We start from the raw sequence: 25,974 nt of genomic DNA, 5'->3' as shown, positions 1-25,974 counted from the left end.
TATTAAATGGAATAAAGCTATAATAATTAATGAAATTAAAAATTGAATCTATAGTAACTGTGCATAATTATGTGAAATCTTCAAACATAAATCATATCAATACTAAGAAGACAGAAGGACCTTCACTAAAAGAGATTTATATTAATCTGAGTTCATCTTTAATTATATTAAGCTTCTTTTAATATATTAAAACAAATATATTTTTACATACTTTAATTTCCATAATTTGAAGACAGCTTATTTTATAAACCAAGAATGTTTATTTAAAATGTACTGCAGAATTATAAGGATATCCTGCTGTTGAGTAGTATAATTTAAATTTGAACTTTGGTTATAATATGTTTTACACAAAAGTATATTAATTCGCATTGGTTAATGTTTCGTCTTTTCATCTTACTTAAATTTTATCATTAAAAACAATGTAATTAATTTTTTAATTATTAGTAATATAATATATTGCCAGTATTTTTGAGTGTTAAATTTATAAGAAAAATAAAAATCCTTATACACTCAAAAATATCTTACATAAGCATTAACTCAACCTTCTTCCTATAAAAGCAATCAAAATTTTCTTTTATTGCTCCATATGTTTATATAAATACAGTAGAGTCTTGATTTTCAAGTCTCGGTGCTTGAGGCACTATCACACTTAAGCCAAAGTATATGTACTCAACCAGAAAATGCAAAAATTACATATGACTAATTCAAATCAAGTATGTGATGAGACACCATACACTGAAATTGTAAGCATACCAAAAGGTCTAATATTGGCTTTTAATTTATTGCATTGTGAAATAGTATAGTTGCTAGATACTTCCAGATACAGTTGCTACTTGCCCTGTATTGTATAGGACATTATGTACTTTAAGTGCAATATATTATTATTATAAAATAAACATGACATTATTTAACACCTTTACTTAAAACCATTTTCCATTGTATATATATTCTGTAACTTACTTAGAGTTTGATAGTTTAAGATCGTCTCATTCTTGTTCACGTCGAACTATTGTGACTCTACTGCACTTAAATTTTTGTATCCTCTGATGATGAAATTTGTGAAGTTCCAAATTATCTATATTTTGACAGTTTACACATGATAAGATGAACAGTATTTTTTTATATTTTGAATGACCACTGTAAGAAAAAGTAAGGCAATAGTCATTTGACAATCAAATGTTATCAGCAGATATTAATAGATTGACATTTTGGATTTAATTACAGTGGAACCTCGCTTAACGAGCATAATTCATTCCAGAGTCTTACCCGTAATGTGAAACACTCGTTAAGCGAAACAATTTTTCCCATAGAAATTAATGTAAAATACAATAATGCATTCCACGCCGAAAAAATGCTCAAATGTTTTATGTATAATGTCTATTCAAAAAACATTGTACAATATACACTGTTAAAGAGCGTGAATCATCATCATCTTTTCTTCTAGTGCAGAATGAACCATCCTGGAATGAGAATTCGATTTGCAGAAACAAAAAAAAAAAAAAAATCACAGCTAATATGTTTGATAAACACTCCAAACGATATGCCAAATTCTTGGGCTATGTAAATGCTATAATTAAATATTAGAAATTAATTAATTTGACTAGAGGTAGGCAGTTATGTTTCCATCTTGTATTAAATTTAATAATTATAAATAGTTAATTTTTAATTCAGACATTTCTAAAATTTAATTTGGAATCGGTCATTAAATTTAACGACCCAAGAATTTGGCATATCGTTTGATGTGTTTATTATATAACGGGCTATGGTTGTTGATGTTTATAAGTAATATGTGGGAACTCAAGTTTGGAAAAATGCGTGATCACAAGCGACACTGAGATGCTAGTGGAAGGAGTGGTAAACACGGACTGATGGAGCATGCCGCATGCGCACAATTTGGGACTTCCCCTCTCCTCATCACTTGTTATGCGAAATATTGCTCGTTAAGCGAGGCAAATTTTTACAATTTGTTTTGCTCGTTATGCGAAATACTCATTGTGCAAGGTGCTTGTTAAGCAAGATTCCACTGTATTGATTAATTTTCCAGTTACGAATGTTTTAATCTAAAATTATACATGTATAAAATTATTAAATTTAATCTTTCAAATAAACCTAGAAAGAATAAATCCATATTAATTCACACAAGTTTACAACACTGCTTCAGTATATTTAATGATAATGTAATTATATCTGTATTTAATCATATTAATGTGGTTAAATACAGATTTAATTACACTGTAATACAAACAACACCTTAATGCTGAGAACCTTTAAATTTAATGATAAACAAACGTTTTCAGCTCATTCCATGAGCCATCTTCAGGTTACAACATTCGAATACTATGTCGAATAAGCAGTTCAAATTAAAATAAATAGAACTCACGCGCGTTGCTAAACTACACAAAACAAAAAATAATATAAATAACATAGAAAACAAAATAAAATAAAATAACATATGCTCATGGTACATGTAAACATTGTAAAAATCCATAACTCTCTAGGCAATCATTTTTTGTCTAGTTAATGCCTTTCTGTGACTTTTCTAATTAGAAACTTCCATGCTGACGGTAAAATCGTCACATCCTTGTAATTTAAGCATTTTTTGGTTAAGCTGGACCTATAAATTTCACATTTTTCGGTTGCAGCCACCAGTGTCGGTGAACGTATCGGTGTTATAATCCTGGCCGCATCCCATTTAACCACGGATCCTTCAGCCTGCGCCATTTTTGCCAACGTTGTTGTGCATTTACCCTTTGCCACATCATATCTGTGTTCCTTAATCCTTTTACTTAGGCTTCTCGTCGTGACCCCGATGTATTCTTTATCAATCCTTAATTGGTCGTTGCTGTACGGAATTGAGTACACTCCTGGTTGCTCATTCGGTTTAATTCTATCTTTGTCGTTCCTTAATAATTTATAAATCGAGGGAGCTCTTTTGTACACAATAGTGCTGTTCCTGTGGCCCGCTATACTCTCCATAACCAAGGATAGACATTTATTATACGTGAATTTCGTGATACCGTTTGTTCGATCTCGTTTTTTCTTGCTTTCTTTAGGATTCTTGTAAGCAGCAATCAAAGATCAATCGATTGCTGCTTACAAGAATCCTAAAGAAAGCAAGAAAAAACGAGATCGAACAAACGGTATCACGAAATTCACGTATAATAAACGTCTATCCTCGGTTATGGAGAGTATAGCGGGCCACAGGAACAGCACTATTGTGTACAAAAGAGCTCCCTCGATTTATAAATTATTAAGGAACGACAAAGATAGAATTAAACCGAATGAGCAACCAGGAGTGTACTCAATTCCGTACAGCAACGACCAATTAAGGATTGATAAAGAATACATCGGGGTCACGACGAGAAGCCTAAGTAAAAGGATTAAGGAACACAGATATGATGTGGCAAAGGGTAAATGCACAACAACGTTGGCAAAAATGGCGCAGGCTGAAGGATCCGTGGTTAAATGGGATGCGGCCAGGATTATAACACCGATACGTTCACCGACACTGGCGGCTGCAACCGAAAAATGTGAAATTTATAGGTCCAGCTTAACCAAAAAATGCTTAAATTACAAGGATGTGACGATTTTACCGTCAGCATGGAAGTTTCTAATTAGAAAAGTCACAGAAAGGCATTAACTAGACAAAAAATGATTGCCTAGAGAGTTATGGATTTTTACAATGTTTACATGTACCATGAGCATATGTTATTTTATTTTATTTTGTTTTCTATGTTATTTATATTATTTTTTGTTTTGTGTAGTTTAGCAACGCGCGTGAGTTCTATTTATTTTAATTTGAACTGCTTATTCGACATAGTATTCGAATGTTGTAACCTGAAGATGGCTCATGGAATGAGCTGAAAACGTTTGTTTATCATTAAATTTAAAGGTTCTCAGCATTAAGGTGTTGTTTGTATTACAGTTTAATTAGAGTCTGAGTGAAAGTAAAATGATTTAATTACAATAATTTATAATTCATATAATTAAATGTAAATTTAACAATAAAAAGGATTTATTAAAGAATTAATTATACAAACATTTTCTAATAAATCTTAATTTTGATCTTATTAACTTTCATATTCTATTTCTTATTTATAATCAAATGTAAGATTTATCATAATTAGATATTAATTTTTTTTAGTTTTTTATAAAATTTGAATTTGTTTCAGCTCCTATGTCATTTTTTATTAATAATTTTTTGATTGAGAAGGTTATTTTAATAGATCCTAACAATATAATTATGGTATGTTTAATGTATAATTAAAAAAATAATAATTTAAAAACCAATTAATTGGACGACTAAAATATTTTGGTTAATGTCACCTATGGTAGCAAACATGGCGGCTCGTCTCTGAAACAGTGGGGACGCACATACTAACCTAACCTATTCTAATAATTTGGTTGGCAATAATTATGGTAATTTATTAGAATAGGTTAGGTTAGATTAGTTCGTGTGTCCCCACTGTTTCAGAGACGAGCAGCCACATTCCCTGCCATAGGTAACATTAACCGATATTTTACAGTGACCACAAAGTCCAAAAAATAGTTATCTATGATGATAGTCAATTGAAGTAGCATAAAAATTAATTTTACTTGTCCATTTCATTTCTAGTATCTTAAGTTCTAAAGGTTTTTACTATATCTCAAGCACTATCTCAGAGCTTCCTAGTTTGCTAGCTCATTTGCATAAATCATGTCCACATGGTATTGGAATATTATCCATAAAAACACCAGAATTATAAATAATGGTTTTAATAAATAATAAATGTAATATTGTAAAACTATGTTACTAAAAATAACTGGCCAAACAGTATTAATACAATCAAACAGTTAAATTCAGAACAATTAACGTTACTCAAAACTAACGTTTTCAGTCATATTTAATGACTTTCTTCAGGATATTCATAGAACATCAAAATACTTCAACAGAATTTTGATGTTCTATGAATATCCTGAATAAAAACCTAAGAATAAAAAGAATAAAAACCTAAATATAACTTGAAAAATTATAATTATATTAATATTTTTAATAATTAAATAGAATGTTCTGGAAGAAAAGAATTGGCCCAAAGTGGATTCGAACCCGCAACTCCAGTTTACCGTGAGGTCACATTGACAGTTAGGCTACCTGGACCTTTCTCCCTTCTAGAACCTCTAAATTAATTATTAAAATATTAATTAATTATCAAATTTGGCAAGAGATGGTGCCTAACGCCTGCCTCTAGTGCCAAATTACCTAGCATTTAATTAATAATAGTAATGTAGCCCAATATAATTCAGCAATTGTTTGGCTTTAATGCAGTATAACAAAGTAATATGAAGAAATCTGTAGGAAATCTCTTATGTCAAGGGATTTAAAACAAGCTCTCCAAGCATAAGAAATAACTCTCAAGCAGACAGTTTATAGATTTGCCTTTAAGAGAGAATTTATATATTTTCAGTTCCTCTAGGCAGTTGATCAACCGACGCAGATTAAAATGATTTACATACAACTGTATTATACAGCATTCCATACTCATTGTATCATTTATGTTAATAAGCTAACGTCTAATTTTCATTTCATTTCATTATTCTCCATTAATAACATTTTCTTCAATATTTCTGCAATTTAATTTTAAAATAATAGTTTTTAAAATTAAATTGCATCATCTGTTTGTTGGTCTGTACAGATTCTCTCTCTAAATCTATTGCTTAAAATTTGGCATAAAACAACTTATTTTTGTTTCTTTTGTTCCATTTGATGTAAATTTAAGAATTATTATTAAATTAATTCAAAAAATTAAATTGTTTATGAATTTCTTTGAGATTCTTCCAAATCTGTTCTAACTGTAAAGGTTGAGTTGCTATGTGAGTGATCTTTAAGCTTTGTAATTGTAAGTTATTGGAGTATTGATTAAGGGTTTTTTTGTTTGGTTCTTTTTCACCATTAATCAGGTTAAGACTAATTGTATTTATTGAACTGTGTGTTTTGTAAATGATCTTACAATTAATAATGATAAAATTATACAAAGTCAATACTATTTGCCAGTACTGACTTTGTATGGACTTGACAAGACAGACTAAAATTTTTTTAAGAACTAGCAAAGATTTGATTTTTTTTATTAGGATATGACTTGTTTTTTATCTCTAATCTAATTTATATAAAACATGTAGCCAAATAACTGCAAATATGAGATTAGTTTGGATGATTTGCCAAAACTACACAATGACATTTTTCTATGTTTTAGCATATATTTCTGTTTTAAAGCAAAATAATAATTGCTTTACAACTTGTAGTCAATTTGCACATTAAATGTAAAACATAACTGTAGTAGAATCCATTTATTGTAGTTACTGTGGAACTTGCCTAAACTGATAAGAATAACTGTCTGATAATATTAACTGGGTAAGTAAATAAGACTAATAAGTAGAGATGCTTGTTTTATTAACTGTGATATTAAAATGGCATATTTTTTAATTGTTTTAACATAACTTGAAGATGTACTAATAATAATTGGGCTACAATTGTTCAAATTGCAGACCCTAAATTCTTACTGGTATCTGTCTATTTGCTTTCCTTAATCTCAAGAATGGAGTTATATAGATGAAAGTCAAGTTCAGCTATGGAAAGCTTATGAGAAGGAAGCCCCCAGTTAACTATATACAAACTTCCAGTCTGGATAGGAAGTCACATTATTTCAATTTTAAAATTTTCTCCAGAATGGAGTTAGATAGACAACCAGCATGACTTAATTGTTATCAGGAAAAGTATGATATACAGGAGCAAGACTATTAAAATCAAGGGTATGTATTTTAAATTAAATAAATTAAAAAGGGGCTGTCCATTGTCCATTAAAATTATGCCAGGACTATTTTTTTTGAAATTTTTAATCTCCCTTCTCTTGTTCCACTTTGTCCAAGTTTCTGTAACCCCCTCTTTGAAAATCCAACAAAACTCAATCCCCCTCAAAACCTATCATTTTATGAATAATAAAATGCATAAACTGTATAAAATTTAATAAAATAAAAGGAACGTACATTAAAGTTCAACCCCCCTTGTTCAACTTGTCTTAAAAGTTCCAACTGATAATATTGTGATTACAATATGTAGATTCTACAGTATTTAAATTGATATACCATAAGTCAATATAATCTTTATTACTGTTCTTGTTCAGAAACTCTTGATGTGTTGCTTTTTCTTGGTAATCAATTTAAGGTGAAAGTTACAAAATATGCCAACACAATCTTCAAAATTAGCATTGATCTAGCATTGAAAACATTGTTCAAATAAGATTTCAGTCTTTTGGAAGATGAGTAGTTTTCAATCAGAGATTTAGATCTCAATTTATTACATATTCCTAATGTATTAATTGATAAAAATGTACCAGTAGTTTGTTATTTTTCAAAAATTTCAAACAGAAAATTCCTATATTAGTCCTATGTTAATAAATATGCAAATATGCATTGAAGATAAAGTGATATTTTATATATATGAATCCTTCATCTCTTTGAAATATCTTCTTCAAATTATAAAAAAATAACTACTAAATTAATTATAATTTTGTTTGAATTAAATGCTTTCTAACAAACAGTCAAAGTAACTTTATGATCCTTCATACGAATAAATAGGTTGAATATAGATTAAGTAAACACTTTATGCTCAAGATCTTTCGTTTGCACATACCATTGATAAAGCAATTTAATTCTTTTTTACAAATTATAAATTTAAAAGAAGTTCAGAAGTTCATTAATAAACAATCAATATAGCATAATCTGATGTTATTTAAATTAGATTCAAGAGAAACAAAAATATTTACTTCAAAAGTCTTCTAACATTAAAAGCGAGATACAAATCAATAAAATAAGTATTAATAAATAATTCAAGTGTATTTGTTATTACAAACTTACTGTTTATTAAATATTCTTTCTAATGTTATATATTGATTTTAACAAATGCATTATTAAACTGCAGTAATATATACAAACCTTTACAATCCAGCATTTAATATTCTGAAACACAAATATTTTTGGCTAATTTAACTAGTCATCCTCATGCTCAATCCACATAATATAGAGTAAACCTGAGAATATGACTAGTTAAATTAGCAGAAAAAATTTGTTTTTCTGAAAATGAAATGTTGGATTGTAAAAGTTTTTCCCCTTATCTTGGTTTTAGCATCAGAAAATACCTACCAAATTAAATAATAATTATTTATTCAGCAAAACATCTTTGCAAAGTGAACATTTTTATGAAATAAAGAATCACACCATTTAAATGTAATAATATAAATAAGTAATTTATGTATTATTGAGAAATTTATAATTAAGAAATAATTGCTTGTGTGCAATCAATTTTAATTTTTTAATTAATTATATTTTTATAATACTAGTTGTAACTTTGTCTATAAATTTTAATTCTAGCAAACTATTTTCTTATAATCATTTAAATGCAAATTATTTTCAATAACCAAAATTAAACCAATCTAAAAATTTGAAATATTTAAAAAAAAATAAAATTAGACTATTACATTATTAGAAAATTAAATGATTACTCTCGATTAGATTATTAGAAATGATAAGAAAAATCAAATTTTTATTAATATTGATTTAAATTAATTTTCTACTTAGTTAAGAATTAAAATTTGTATAATTATAAACAGTTTAAAAAAAAAAATTTAATTTTCCAGTTAAAAATCCAAAAATGTTTTATGTTTTATACATAAACTAGTGGGTAAGCCAGGCATTGTCTGTGCAAGAAATAAGAACAAATATTACGATAGCTAATTTAGTACTTCTACCCTTCTATTGTATTATGTTATAGAACGGGTGGGCAAGCAAGAGTTCAGTGGGAGCCGAAATGTAGGTTTTGCAAAATGCATGGGAGCTGCAGTTCTGTACCGTCGTGGCGGATAGTATGGTAAGGCTGGAAAGGATAGCACTTTCGGCAAGAGCCGCACGTAACTCAAAAAGAGCCGCAATTGCCCGTGCCTGTTATAGAATTTGGTTTATATAACTACAAAGCTTATCTTACATAGTCAATCGTATCTGTTTTCAATGGGTGCAAGAATTAGGTCCCCCTTTTCCAAGGCTAATTAGAGAATTTTTAGATGGGTCTAAAAATATGTTCGATTTCCCACAAAAATGCAAAAACCGCATCTAAAATAGTACAGCAGAAGCAGAGTTCTTCAGGGTAATCCTTAACCCTCTCCCTCTCTCCCACAAGGAGGGATTTCCAAAAATCCTTTCTTAGTGTGCATTCTCATGGTGCATTCCCAAATTTTAACTTTCAACTCCTAACCGTTTGGGCTCTAAGCTTATTATTATTATTATCAACCTATCTTGATTACATTACAAGATGGAACAAGTATTTAAATGTTGATCAGTTTTCTTAAGAAAACTAACCTAACTGAGAATAATGTGCAAAGCAAACAACAGAAATGACGTTTTTGTTCATTTATAAAGTAACGTCAATAAGTGTTACATTGATTATGTGCGACTCTCTTACAAACTTTGTGCATCTGATTAGCTTACACATAATTGTAAATAATATAAGTAAATTCACTTATCATAAATTTGTCAATCAGTTTCAATTCATAGTTATTGTTTTAAACAAATTTCATTTTAGCATAAGCATCCAAGTAAACAATTGAATGTTAAATATTTAAATTGTTTCGGCTATTAATATTTAATGAACAATAATAATAAGTTGTATGTGACATAATTAGATTTGTTATTATTCTGCATGCACGTATGTACTTACATGCAAAACTTTCATGTAAACATGTAAATACAAAAATTTAAAGTACACATAATTTATAAATTTTAACTTTATATAATCTCTGTTTTAAAAAAGTTAATTTCTTTTAAAATGAGTTTATAAACTTAAAACACACATTTCTGGTTTTAAACACAAGTAACTTTCCTGATAGTATTTTATTACAAAAGAAAAATTGATGTTTGTGCAAAATAATAAAAAAACAAATGATTATATTAAAATATGTTTTCTGTATCACTATGGTGCCATCAAGACAACCTTAACCTCAAGCTGAATTGATGTGCAAAATATATTGACAGCGGTATAAAAACATTGAAAATGTCGCATTCTGCATCTTTCAAACAATCTTTGTTGAATGTTATATTTACATCAATTTAATTATACCGTAAAAAATATGAAATATCGCTAACATTAAAAATAAAATAGTATTGTCCTATTTATATATACAAAACTATATGCAAACAATAAGATTTTTATCTTTGCCAGAGGTCATTAGTTTCTCTGGTAGAGATAAAATAAAATTTATTATTAAAAAGCATGTTTATTTTTTTAACACGATCTAGCAATATCATTACCGAGCTCAAGAGTCAGAGTTAATAAATAATTTTTTTGCATTATATATTTTCACTCCAATAAGATCAGAAGTATAATTACACACAGCTATGCTATTAAGTGCATTATCATCTTATACAACAATTACAAATGATGTAAAATATATAAAATAAATCTATTTACATAGAAGTTTGACGTCATGTCTTTCTGATAGTTTATTAGAAATAACAGCTCAGTTCTCAATATAATTTTACAAATCGGTATATATAATTATTGTGTTATAAAATTATTAATTCAAAACATGTTATTTATATGAAAATCTATTTAAAACTTCTTCAAATGACCCAGCATAGTCAATTTTTTTATAGAATCATGTTCTAGATTGATTCACTCTACTGCTAAGTTACTGTAAAATGACAAATTTTACAGACTTTAATGTTTTTAAATTATTTTATTGAATACAAATTAAGCTTAAATTCCTTTAATCGTATACTGTTAAAATCATATAGTTGTAAAATGTATTGATTTTAAAGAGAAAAAGAGTGCATTGACTTTTATAAACAGAATAAAATGAAAAATTGTATTTGTTTTTTTACAAAGAGGGGAGATAATCGTGACATGCGAAATGTCGTATTAAACTGAATGAAATAGTTTACAACTCACTGTCCATTCTATTCGTTTGTATGTCTAATACAGAAGTTCATTTGCTAGTTGATTAAGAATTAATAAAATCAATACATATAGCTATCAAATTTAATTACTAATTAAATATTTTTATTCTCAGCAAATAAATACATAACAATATCATGCTACATAATTCAAATTTAACTAAATTATTTTATTAAAATCTGTTTTAATAACTGAACAGAAGAAAAATATCAATGACTTTTTGACTTTTAAGTAGGTGTTTAAAATAATAATTTGAATGAAAAATAGCTTCTTCTTACAGAAATATTAATTTTTTTGATTAAACACATTTTATCCACTTGCAGCTAAAAATGTCTTCTCGAAACTAGATTTAAAATTTTAATGTAGTTGCGAGATGTACAGAACTGTAAAAGAAAATGAAATGGTCCACTTAAAGTGTTTCGTTATAAATATTTTAAATGGATACATACGGTCATACACTATCTTTTAGCGATATGCGGCCACACCCTAAGTTATGGTCTTCACAGTAGGAAAAATCTGGTATTTAGGCTGTTCAATAACGATTCATTCTACATTTACAAAAATATATTAATTCTTTATTTAAAAAAAGTGTATAAGAAATTAAGTTCATATGACACTAAAAATCTTACTTCCTTTAAAAAATAAAAATATGTTACTTTTTAAAATTATTTTAATATTCTTTTTGTGTTGTTTAATTAACATCTATATTTTAAATCTTTTTCAAAATTAATGCAATTATTTAGTGCATAAAAATTTCAAACTTATAATAAAATTTTTAATTATATGTACACATTTTTTACAATAAATTTATATCAAGATGAGATATGAAAGGAATTTATCAAATTTAGATAAATAAATATTTGAAAGTTAATAATTTTTTCGGTACAAAGGATGTTAAGAACGAGATAACCAACCTTCTCTGCATTAAAAAATGAAGCTCCTAAAATAAAGTAACTAACAGACCAAAATATAAAGTAAAAATAGAATAAAACCTTTATTTAATTTAATTATTTAATAATAATTATTTATCAATCTATCACATTTTAAAAACTTCTTATCGAATTAAAACGGAAATTGCTATTAAATTATAATTTTAACAATAATTGTTATTATTTAATGACTTTAATAAAATTTTTAATGGGTAATAACTATAAATGTCATACATTTTCCAAATTATTATATTTCATAGAAATATAATAATTACTCAAAGATATTTAGAGAATGATTTAATTATTTATTTGAAAAATTCAATTGTTACCATTATTAATATCTGCACAAAAAACGAAATATAACACAGCAACGCTTCTACGTCCAAATCAGAGCTACTCTATTTAATTTATAAAATAATTTTACGAAATGGCGAAAAAAAAAGAAACAAACCCATACATAAATAACGATCTAATGTATTATTAATTAAATTAGATCAAACTGTAATCAAATATATTTTTGTAAAGATAAATTACGGCTATTTAATTGTGTCGGAAATTTCAATACCATCAAAGCTAAGAATTTTACTAGCAAATTAGCATACACGTCAATGCTTAAATTATAAGTTTAATAATTAAATCAGAATTAACTTCAATAAATATCAAAGTTGATTCGAAAAAAATTAATTATTAACGAAGACGGTGCTAATAATTTATATTCGACGTACTCGCTACATCATATAGCTTACGAATAAAAATTCCGTAGCACGATAAGCGTATCAAAATGCGAGTCGTCATACCACATTAATTTTATAAAGTACGTACAGTAAATACTATCTTATATCTTACGGAGACTCGTTTATATCAAAATATTATAGAACAGTAAGCATTTTTAAGTAAGGTAATTATCGTATCGTATTTCGTAGTACATAGGTGATAATCTGTTCGGTTTTATCCTTTTTCGTCCGGTATTTCCGTCGTAAGTGCCGGATTTCATTACCGGCAAGCGTACCGCACACATAAGACGTACTACGAAATACGCAACACACAAATAATCACGGCAGGAAATTTTCAAAAAAGTTTTACGATACGAAGCACGTGCACATAATTAAAATTCTCACATCTACCAGAAGATAAATGTTCGAGTATCGTCAAATCATAATTACATTCTTCCGCTACAGAAAGGAGAGATTTAAACACACAAATCACAATTTCTGTATAGTGGTATATTTATACAAAAAGAATTGTATAATAATGAGATTTACACTCGACTTCTATAAATGATCTTGTTTTTGGTTAAATTCATACTTGTGTGGAAGCATCATTAAACACTTTAAACTTAAAGACAAGAATGTAATATAAACAAATAATAGAAAGTGTGAATGGAAAATAATGCAGAGATGTGTATAGTGTGACATGTGGTGTTGTTTGAAGAGAAATGTTTTATATGTAAGAAAATAACTTACCTTACATATTGTAGTATTGACTAGAGTAAAGTTAAAGAGCATGGATGTAACAAAACAGAAAATCATCGCGATTAACGGTAAAGATACTGTATAAATGCATAATTTTTGTAAGCTAAACCGAAACAAAGTTTGTTCGAGTTCGATCGGTACATCCATCTTTCTTCACTTCGTACGTAGATAAGTAAAGATGTAATTTAATCCACTCTCCCGCCGGACGATTCTCGTTCGAAAACTAGAATTAAGCGGCCCAACATTTCAAAAATCCTGCGTTTCCGAACCTCCTCCTCCTTCCTCCCATCAATAGCAATGTCTTTAATCTCCATTATCAGCGCACTCTGGCGGTTGTTTATTATCGTTACGAAATCGAACCTAATACGTATCGTTTGGTTTTTTACATCGTTATAAATTAATTTTTAATAATACTTTTAAATACTGTATATTAAATACCGTTATTATGGTAGAAAGATTAAAAAATCTATATACGGTTCTAAAATATGAGGATTTTTTTTAAAAGAGAAACTAAGGTTATTCCCGACGTAAGCCATGTCGGACTTGATATTGATTCCGTACATTATAGTTAAAAAGAGGAAAATATTTGGAAGAATTGCAAATGCAAGACTTTTTAACTAAATTATCTGTCGATATACTTTGGCATTTGTATTTCTAGTCGGCGGCCCACCGCATTGATCACTTATGTAATTTTCTTAGAAACAATGGAAAAATGGCGCCGTTAAGGACTCGTTTTCGCTTAAAGAAAAGTCAAAAGTCTTCGGTGAAGGAAAGGCACAATACTTTTTTTCAAATGAACGAAGATAAAAGCGAAATGTCTACTTAGAAAATTTATCCATAGTTACCAACAATTAATCAAAAAAAAAAAAAAAAATACAACGAAATGTGTTTGACAAACAAAGAGAAATTTATATGCTCGATAAATTTTCAATATGAAATTATTTTACTTTCTTAATTACAAATATATAACTTATCGTCGTTCTTCATTCCTTTAGTCGATTGGATTGCTGATCAGAACCGCCCTTTAATTGTAATGTAGGCTGGATGTAAGTATAACCTACAATATGTCGATGTGTTGTATTAATTAATCGATCAATCAATAAGTTATAAATATTTATCTGATCATCGAGAAGTTCTTTTTCTCGATGCATTCTAATTTTACCTTACGTAAATGTCGTTTTTTTCTGCATTGCGCATTTATATAACATTGATACTACGATTGATACATTCGGAAATGTTGGCGTTTTCTGTTTCTAGAAGCGAAAATTAATATTTTTCCCTGTTTTTCTTTAACTTTCCATTTTATTTTTATAGAATACTATAAAAAAAAGAATACCGAAAGCCTTACATAACCTTGGCATAAGCGATTCTTACTTTATTCTTACGAATTTTAGGAAATATAACAATAAAACTTGAAATATTGTGTTATAAAGAAGACAATACTTGCACGGAAAATGAATTCTCTGATTCCTTTAATTCGAAGAACTCTTTTGACCGGAAGAATCAATTTTAAATCACGATTTTTCTGATTGAATTAATCAAGCTTAAGTCTTTACTGATACGATAAACACGAGCGATAGTCGAGTTCGTGACGAGAATTTTTCGAACGGCCTTATCACGCTCCCGAATAATTTTTTCGTATCTGTTCTATCAGATCTACTTTCGGAATGCACAAATCCATTTTTACTGGAATTTTAAATAGAATTCCTTTACAGAAATATCTACATCGACCGAATATTCTAACGAGAAGATTCGCTTTGGTACCGCCTCACCGGTACTAAATTTGTAGCGCTCGCTACCAATTTTTGATTTGCAATATGGGAAATGATAAATTTAGGACTTTTTAAAGCAAATTTAAGTCGAATTCCTATACAAATTTATTGTCGTTACCCGAATTTTCCAGCAAGTAAGCGTAGATTATTGCTGCTTAAAGCGACATGGCTTACAAGTACCAAATATTGCAGTCCTAGAGATTTTTGGTTTGTAATTTGGAAAAATAGTATTTGTGGCACATTTAAACGGTGAATTTAGGTCATTTTAAAGGAAATTTTATTATTTTACAGCGATACTAAACATCGGTATACACCGATATATTCATAACTGATCAAATAATAATAGAAGAGGAATCGATGGTATCGATTTCTACGCGCCTCTATTAATCTTATTTATTTATTTATCTTTATTCTTTGTTTTATTTCTCATTAAACCAAAAATAACCGGTGAAAAACTTCATTTTATATAGGTCATACGATATAAATTCATTCTCACCTTTAACTCGTTACGTAATTTTTGCAAGAGCCGATCCATAAATCTACCTTCAACTCTTACTAACGGGATTACGCCACGAATAATTTAAAGGAATATCTATAAAATTCATAAATTAAAAACACTATATATATATTTATAGAAGGCTTAGTTAATGAAGAAAAAAAAAAAGAAGATAATTTGGTTTAAGTGGTTAATAAATTTTTTAGAGTAAAAGAAAAACCTAGAAATATTAATTGATCGCCATTAACGGGAATGGTAACACGGTCGAGTTGAAGGACGTCAATTAACTGATTTACTTCATTTACAGAATTTTAAACACGTGTATTTTTTTTTTTGTTTTTTCCTTTCGTTTTTTTCTGGAATTTCGATCCATCCGACTTTACTCGCATTTTAATTTCGCTTTAATAAGTAAATTTAATATAATTTAGTGGCTATTTAAAACATTAAATTTGCCATCTCGTAATGTTATTAGCGAGCAAAATGTTTATTAGTTTTATTATTAGGTGGCATTTAAAATAAATTATAACATTTAAAATGCGGTTAAATCGGTAAGATTTTTCGACTAAATTTAGTTTTCTAATTAATATTTTATTTTCGGAAAAGATCGAGCGAACGGAAATACACCGAAAAAGAATTCGATCGGGTATGCAAAAATCACGTAGATTTAACCTCTTCCCGATTAATTTCTTCGTCTAAAACGGTTTAAATTATAAGAATGAAGAATATTTGTATATTTTTAAAACAAAAAAAGATCGATTTTATTCGTAAAATTGTAGAATATTTAGCATAATGTCGACGATTATCGATCGAGCGATGATTGAGTCGAGCTCAATTTATATCCAATTTGAATAATTCAGATTAAATATTCTTAAAAGTAGACTTATCGCATGTTTTAAAGAATCGTACAAATGACGGATCGACAGACGTACGAACGATATTATATATTTAAAAAAAAATGCTATATTTTACTTTATGAGCTTGTAAAAAAAGAAAAACATGGAGGAAAGTAAGGAAAAACGTTGATAACAGAAATGCATAAATATATATTCTGCGACACGATTAATGAGTAAAATTCGTAATTAATTAATTAAATTCTTTATTTAATTGAGGAAAACGTGAGAAATTACGCATTTTCAAAGGAGAAGTTTTCGTTAGAGGAAGGCATTAAACGATCGAGTCGTAAGGCACGAAGTAATTGTTAGACGGGTAAAATACGTCCGTCTAGTTGATATAATAGACAAAATGTGGCGATCATTATAAATGACACGTGATCGCCACGTAATTTATCTAGAAATAGATGGAACTTTTGTGTATGTTCTACACTTAACTCGGGTTATCGATCCGAAATAACAGGAGCGCAGGTAAAACTTTCTCTTTTATTTTATGAACTCGTCTTTAATCTACGGCCTAATAAATATATATTTTTTTTCTCTCGTATAATTATTTGAGGAAATGTTAAGGCGTACATAATTATGTCCCGGAGAATTAGAGCTTTTTTTCGGGTTTAGGAAGTGGCATCTTGTCGCTGTCTATCACCAGAATTTCCTCCGGGTTAATACGTCATTTGCAAACTAAATAGGCAATGACCGATATAAGAAATACGTAGATTTTTATCTGTTTATTCGTTAATAAATTCATCAATCTGATGGAAGATAATTCCAGTTAAGTTAAAGAATGTACGGGATGGCCCAAACTTCGATTACTTTTGTACCACCCCGCGTACGTATACGCTTACGTAAAACTGACGTAGATTACTTTGTAACATTTAACTGTTAATTCCGCGTTACTGTTTTGTTACCTCATCGGGTAGGATCCCGTAACGCGTAACCGTTTCGCATTCTTCGCGAATATATAAGAAAAATCGAACGTTAATTCTCGTTCTTTTCGTTATATAATTGTGTGTAAACTTAGTTAACAGCAGTGACCTACTTTCAAGAGATTTTTAGGGAAAACGTCGGTGATTAATATTCATTTCGTGATAAAATGTAGTAGACCTTGTAAATGTAAATACCAATATCGAAGAGAATGTAAATATCGGTATCGTTTCACCAATATTGATGAGAATCTACGTAAATGTATTCGATTTTCTTCTCTACGCCCGTTAATTTGTGGAAATTTACCTTAAAAATTTTAAATTTTATTAGTTTTTTTTTTTAACTTTTTTAACAACATACTTCTATTTTCTTTTTGTCTTATTGTAACGTATCTTATTGTCTTATTGTCCTAATTGTCTTGTTGTAAACTTAAGTTCTAGTCTAGTGTTGAAGGCGAATAACTCTTGAGTGTTCTAATATAGGCTTATAATTAGTAAAATATAAAGTAATTATTATGCAATTTATGAGATAAACATTGTAAGAACTTTTTAAACACGTAATTTTATCTAAAATTCAAGTTTTTCAACTAATTTTCAGGCATTTTCCAGTAAAGCAAGCACTTCTGTATCCTGCAAGACCCTTTCTCAAAATGATTTACCTTACATAATGATTTAAATTTCGATTTTTGAATGGTTATTACGTAAAATATTTAAGAATACCTCACCAGTGAGCGAGAATACGCACGTATTTACTCGTAGAAGAGCTTAGAAAATATTTGCAAAGCGTGTTAAGTAAACATTGCGAAGAAAGTAGGAGAGAATAAATGGTTTCTCAAGGGCACTGGGCCACGTGCTCGCTACCTGAAAGATTGTAATTTTACAAGAAAAAGTTTCGTTTCTTGACGTTTCTCGAAGTCAAGAACGAAAGTTAATTACATAATTCCAATGGGCGTATTTCTTGGACCCATTTACTTCATACAAAACGAAGAATCGTGACGGAGTAATATAAATAATTGAAGAAAACCGAGCCATTCGGATTGCTAAGTTTAACTTTTTTATATATATTTTAAAACGTATAATTTCAATATAAATTAAGTGGGATTTATATTTATCTTAACATTCTCCTTAATGCAGCAATGAAAATTAAATGGTTGAAGTTCTTCGTGCTGTTACGTAATTGGGTATTTGAGGTTAGGGAACGAAGTAAATGACATTTTTAATGCTCTTTCATCTAAAAATTTCTTCATTGATTGCTGGTTTTTGTTTTATCAATGATGATCTTGTTTAATGGCGAGGTTGAGGCCCGAAGTTTTCAACGCGAAAACGTGTACGTCGGACATTCGGCACCGCTTTTCTGTAAGCCTAGAAGTTTGACAATGGCGTTTGGAACGTCGAGCATGATTCCACTGACTTTTCAAACGCCATTGTCAAACTTTTAGGTTTACAGGAAAGCGGCGCTCAACGTCAGACGTACACGTTTTCGCGTTGAAAACTTCGGCCTCAACTTCGCTATTATCGTGTAGGCCTACGTGAAAAACTGTTCTGTTGATGAACACAAGTTTAAATTCATAAAAATTCACTTAAAAACAGTTTTGTGGAAATTTGAATAAATCAAAACAGTTTTTAAACCATTCTTTTTGAATTTTTTTATGTATTTCGCCCATTTTGTATGACTTTCAAATGCGATTTTGCATTCAAAATCATACGAATTCGAGACACTACGTGAGTTCAAATGCAAAATTAAACAAAATTAACACGTAAAACGTTTCCAATTGGCCTATTATAACGTTTTTTTTTTTTTTTTTAAATCAAATTTTAAACTCGTTTAACCGTTAAACCGTCGTATTTTCTTTCAATTATCCGGTCGACTTAGTTCTTCCATCGAGAATTGTCGCCTGAACACAAAGGAATTCTATCGACTCAATGAATTTTTAGACATAATAATTAATCGAATTAATAAATAATTATGATTAAAAGTGAAAAATTGACTTTAACATAATGTTTTTTACCTTTTAAATTCACGTTTTAATTTAGTTTTAAGACATTAATTAAAATATATCTGTAATTGGGCAAATTAATATAAATAACTTTTAATTAACCTTACGAATGGATTCGAAACATTAATTTAACTATAACGTTATATATGTTAATTAGAATTAATTATTTATATATTATTAAATGTATAAATATTGGAATTAGCGATTAAAATAGAAGTTAATTACAATTATTTAATGGCGAGTAATTGTTTTAATAATGTTTATTACGATCAAAAAATACAATAATTTAAATAGTTTTAATGTTAATTAAGATCTACAGAAGTCAAATTATTTTAAAATATTTTTAAAACGATCAATAAATAGCAGAAAATCGATCGGTAAATGTATCGATTATCGATCATCCTATAACGTAAATACGAAAAATGCGCTTTTAGACTAGCAAAATTAACATAAAATTCTCTAATTTTAAGCTCGATTTTCAATTTAACTGCGAATAATTTTTAAGAAAATTCAAAAAATTGAGTTTTTTTAGACTTTATTTTATTAAATTTTTAGATTTTTAAGTTTTAATAACCATAAAATCGCAGCTTCCTCCAAGCTACTCGAGTGGACGAAAATGTTCGAAAATCGCCTAAAAAATTAATCTTTTTTTTTATATAAACAAAAGAATTATATTCTATTTTGATATTTAGACACAAGAACATACCTCAAAATTAAAAAAATATTAAGGAAAATCTGAATTTAACCATCACTATACTTAGATTTTGTAATACTCTGAATGGTTAAAAATGAATTTCTGGTTTAAAATTCAAGTAAAAAGGGTCATTGTTCCGTTGATATAACTAATACTTCCTCAAAAACAAATGCCCCTTTGTGTTAATTTTAGTAACGCTTAATAGTTTAACTTTTTTTTCCTTTCGTTTAATCTATAACTAGGAAAATGTCTAAGCACCCTAACTACTTTGAACTTACAAAGGTTATTCTTTGATCTCACATGCATTTCGACGACCCCACCAAAAATTTCTAGAATATTTAATGAGTTTCTAGTAGATATATTTTCGAAAGTATGTTTGTAGGGCCGACCTTTCTTTTAAAAAGAGTAAGGAACTAAGTATCGAACTACACAAGGTCAAAGCCGTATCTTTGCGTGTTCGTTCGAAAAATATCGAATAATTTAGGTACAAAACCTGTATATTTTTCGAATTTCTTTATATTTTTAGAAGTTTTTATACCGATTACAAATTAAAAATAAATTTTTAAGGATATAAATTACTAGAAATTTCACTTTAAATATACCCGAGAAGAGAAAATTGTAGTGTATGATCTCATCTGTGTTCTTCAATTATTCAGGTGTATTTGCGCTATTCTTTGAATAATTTGTAAGACTTTTTTTTTTTTTACAGAATTACCGGAAGTCCTGGAAGGAAGAGATTTGCGAGAAAAAATAATAATAAAAAAGCAGGAAATATTAGTAAAAAGTTTACACAGCTTACGCTTTGCATCGTTAACCAACTATAGAATACTTTAGTCTTGGGATGGAAGTAGTAGAAACACCGCATCTCGGTAAGTTAAAGTTTATTTTTAATGACTTTAAACTGGATTAAATTACTTAATATTCATCGTGGGTTCGAAAATATCAATTTATAAGTGTCCTAGAATTGAAGAGTGGCATGCAAATGGCAGCTATACTTGAGAGGGGTGAAGAGTTTGATGTCGTATATACGAAATTTCTGTTGACGAGGACGAATGCGATCGAATTAATATTCTGTTGATGTCGAAACCGGTAACGTTGGCATGTGTTGAGGGTGACATATGAACAGGATACGTCAGTCGTTCTCGATTGTGACCGGCATTAAGCGTGTTTTTAAGCGCTAGAATGCATAGGGATAATGTACTAACAAGGCTTTCTTCGTTAATAATCGAAATGACTTTATTAAATTAGTTTTTATTTAAACTGTTTAAACAAGATCTCGTTAAAATCGATGTATTTTTTACAGAGTGAAACACGTCTTGTTTTAGTCGTTGTAACGGGGTGCAATTGCGATTGATCTAATTTGAAATGCAATTTTTATCACTTGACATCGATCGAGACTTTATTTAATCTTCTTAAGATCTTTCGTTCGATAATAAAGATAACAATAATCAGTTTTTTTGCTTAATAACGTAAGTTAGATAAGGAGATAAATTTACCTGTTCGTAAACAAACTGCTGCAGAGTATTTTTATCAATAGATTCTACGCTATTCTTGAACTTTAAATGTGATAATTTTAAAGAAATATCTCTTTTTCTTTTTTAAGAAGTCGCGTATAGGATACAGTTTATTTGTTTATTAATTAATTTACACTTCGTGACCCGAGGCGCGGAGCAAGATGGCGACTCGATAAATCAAAACTTTCATTTATAATTACGTTCCTGTGGAACAGAACCGAATAAAACATTAAAAAGACACTTTAACGAGGCATTACGAATAACCAATGTTAAATATTACAAATATTGAATGGAAAATCTCGCCTGAGATCGACCGAAACGGATAGTCACTACTAGGACGATCCAAAAATTGCCACGTTTTTTACTCGGATTCGTGATTTAAACTTATCATTCGCGATACCAATTTAAAATAGTGGAAGCCAAGTAAAAACAAAGTAAAGTTATTTTTTATAAGTATTATATTTCGCTATTTTTAACGTACAGTACGACAGCAGAAGAGCAGTGCCGTAACTAGCCATTCTGTGCCCTGTGCAAGAATTTGCATTTAGGCCCCTTAACTAATTAGGTTTGGAAAATTAATAAAACAAATACATGCATTTTGGGCCCCCCTTCCAAGTGGGCCCTGTGCGGGTGCACCTGTTGCACCTGCATAGTTACGGCACTGCAGAAGAGTATATCCTCCTATCTGAATTTCCGATTCTGCAAGATCCTCCGATTATGATGTAGATTTAACTTATAAAATAATTCATAAAATCGACTCAAAATTAATTAAAACTCATAAATATATAACGGGATTCGGCTTTAAACCCGTGGTTTTTGCGTGCAACACGATTTACCACTCACGCGAGCCATTCCATTGATGGAAGATTCCATCAGCGGAATCTTTCTATTACAATAGTCCGTTCTATTTTTAAAAATTGAATTACTTAACAGTAAACAATTTACCCGGCGATGCAACCATCAAGGCCACTTAAAAATAAAAGCGAAAACCCTACAACACTCATAGAGTTTGACCTATAACATTATGGAAATGACCCGAATAAGGCAACACAGTTATTCTATCAAAGGAACTAATGGCAATATACATACGACCTTGCAGTTTTTACTCTTTATTTATGTTTTCTACACTCGAATTTAAATATTAAAATGGGAAGATTTTCCCTCTATGATATTCGACGATGGCATAAAGGTCAAATATTGTCATTGCAACCTTAAATACTTACTTATTGTTAACGAAAATAGATCAGGGAAATAAATTAATATAGAAATGAGATCAGTGGACTAATTTTTTTTAACATTAAATGGCGATTTATAAAGTATCTGCCACCTCTACTCACTTTAATAATTATCCTATACTTCGGTACAGTGTTGTGTTCTTAATGTATATATTAATTAAGATTTCTATCTAATTTTTCTCCTAAAAACATTAAAAAAAAGGAAATAATAATGGCTCGAGGATAATTTTTCGACCTATATTATTAAGATTTCTTTCACACAAAGGAGGCGATGCCCTGTATATTTTTTGAAAATTTTTCCAGAAACTTCATCCCTCTTACAAAAATGTTTACCTTCTTCCCTAATTATTTTTTTTAATTAATAATTATCGATTTATTTTAAATCATTTTACTCTATTATCGCAATTTAAACGTTATAAACAGTCCCAAACTACGGCTAAGATGGCGATAATTGGCGAAGATAACGAGGAAGAGTTAATTAAAAATTAATTATAAATGCAAGATTAAGAATAAAATGACGGGGTGGTCCGAAATTCAATTAATTAACATTTTTCCCTTCCTTTTTTTCTTGGTGAATGCGAATTATAAAGCGGATTTCCCTCTATAAAATGGTGGATACTCTTGGGTAATCTAATATGGCAGCCATTTAGTCTTTAGAGTGGTTAACCGATATAATTAAGTAAATAAAGTAATTATTGGTTTCTCTAAACGTATTTAAATACGAATTCTTACGGAAAAATCGCCAGAAAAACTTTCAAAAAACGGACTTTAATTAAGTTTAAACGGAGGAGGGATACGAGTATACCAAAGAAATATTGATTTTAATGTTCTTGTTTAATTACAAATGTAACTAATTTAAATTTTTGAAGTGTTTTTAGTGTTTTAAATTTAAAAATAACCATAAAAAAAATAATACTTATGTATTACGAAAGATCGAACTCGTGACTTAAAACCTGAAAGATATTACGCGATAACCTAAATTTATAACGAAGGGATAAAGATAGAAACGAAGAAAATGATGTTCAAAACATAAAAAAAGGAAAAGAAAATATATTTTGTAGCCCATAAAAACGAAAAATAAGCGATCAAAATTATGTTAGAATTAATTATTTTCATCCCACTTCTGCTGATGTCCTCTTTGCAATCGAGGTGAAGTTCCATTCTTCGAACGACCACCGAGCTCTATTTTTATTTCAATTTGAAAAATAGAGAAAGAAATAAGAAAAATTAACCCCAGTGCAATAAATTAACCGCATTTTTCTATAATAAATACAGTAGTTTTTAAATATTCTTCGCGTGTGTTCACGCCTTCTTAATTCAAAAAAAAGCTTTAAAAAAACCAGAATTTCTTTGTAACTGGGTGCTTTTTTAGAAAAAAAATGGACTTTTTAGAATGGAAAATGGGCTTTCTAACTTAGAATCAAATGATGAAGTGGTAAGAGAGTGACGGACAGATAATACGAATGCCTTAAAATAAGGTTTATACGCTTATATATTTATACAAATTGAATAAATTTTAAGTGAATTAACCTTTTAAAAATCTATTTATAAGCTTTACAGTAAAACACTTCACAGCAAGCAACATTATTTTCCAAGCAACACTCTGAACACTATACGTGTCTTAGGCTTATTTATCGACACTAATTAACTTTCCTTGTTAATATTTATGTATTTTTTAATATAAAAACCTTTCTAGATTCGTATCTATAAATATATTTATAGAGGAAACAAATATCTGTTCCTATACAAGCACTTATTAATATTATTATCAAAGCTATCGGATGGATAATCAGATTTTAAAATATTTTATTAAGCCATTTACAGCTTAAAAATTAGAAAAATGATATATTTTACACTGTAGATGAACGAATATATCTTCATTTATATTCAATAGTAGTAGAAACAAAAGATGTGATTCGCTTGAAGATACAACTCGAATATATCAGCATTTCCTGATGTTCTAATTCTTCTTTTCTCACGTATATATATTTAAAACAGTTTATAATATTAGCTTACCGATTTTCTATTTATATTTTAAAATTAGATTTAGATTAAACGAGTTTTTATTGAACCAAATATAAAAGTCTTCTTCGGGGGAGGGTGTTTCTATTTTATCGACTGTTTAGACACGTGGAATCTTATATTATCTTTAGCAAAATTGAATTATTCGTAGCATAAACGGTTGTATTTTTATTTAAAAAAAATAAATATTAAAGTATTTATTTATTTTTTATGTAAAGGGGTGGAAAACTTTCGCCTTAAGACACGTCTCCGTATCACGTTACCAGTAATCGAGGAAACGTACGAACATGTTAATCAACCTGAGACTGTTAGGATGCGAGCATCTCCTTGAACGTGACCCATATAGTCCATCCAATCCCACCCCAACACATATCAGAGCCTGCGGTCAGATACTCCAAATATAAATGTACAGTACTTTTGAACTTTTGAATCCTGTTTTGTGCATTTCGTCGTACTTGTGTATATGTTAATGCATTCGGAATGGAAAAGGTGAGTGCGCTTACTTTTATTTATATAAAGATCTAATTAAAAATATGAAAACTTAATATAAAACACGTCGATTACGTTGAAGGGTTACGATTCTCGAGTGTTTATTAATTTTCTATTGTTTTTAAGGCGGCATAAAATTGATTTTTCTAATTGATACGCGATGTTATCAACTCTTCGCCTATTTCGTACTTGTTACACTCGTATACAACTTGGCATCTTGATAACTTGACCCGGAACGTTAGTAGTTAACATTGAAACAATGACCTTTGACTTTAGAAATTCGAGCTCCTAACAGAATCGTGTAACTCGGAGTGACCAGCAATTTAGAAATTTTGACAAAAATGTAAAGAATTTTGATGGAAACGCCCGATAGGAATGACATTTCGCCATTTTTCTGCACCCCTTATTTAAATTTCATTGTAGGTTAAGTATACGTAATGATCCCTAAACACTAGTCACACAGGAACGACATCAAAAGCACCATTTCCAACGATAACTTAATTATATAAATTACAGAATATTTAACTGAAGTCACAATTTTTGACAACGAATTGTTGTATTAA

At 29.0% G+C, this 25,974-nt stretch overlaps 1 protein-coding gene across 1 annotated transcript in view; it reads right to left on the bottom strand.

Annotated features, from left to right (window-relative positions):
• The window catches only part of LOC136974256 (post-GPI attachment to proteins factor 2-like), a 41,078-nt gene extending 27,366 nt beyond the window's left edge, over positions 1-13,712 (bottom strand). The window contains exon 1 of the mRNA XM_067269094.1: positions 13,371-13,712. Coding sequence (XP_067125195.1) covers positions 13,371-13,526 — 156 coding nt within the window. The 5' untranslated portion in view covers positions 13,527-13,712. The remainder of the gene's footprint in view (positions 1-13,370) is intronic.
• Between the last annotated feature and the right edge of the window lie 12,262 nt (positions 13,713-25,974).

This window comes from Centruroides vittatus, unplaced genomic scaffold (genome assembly GCF_030686945.1).
Source record: "Centruroides vittatus isolate TY-2023 unplaced genomic scaffold, ASM3068694v2 contig_345, whole genome shotgun sequence".
Lineage (NCBI taxonomy): Eukaryota > Metazoa > Arthropoda > Arachnida > Scorpiones > Buthidae > Centruroides > Centruroides vittatus.
The sequence above is the reverse complement of the archived record's forward strand: the minus strand, read 5'-3'. Positions and strand labels throughout refer to the sequence as shown.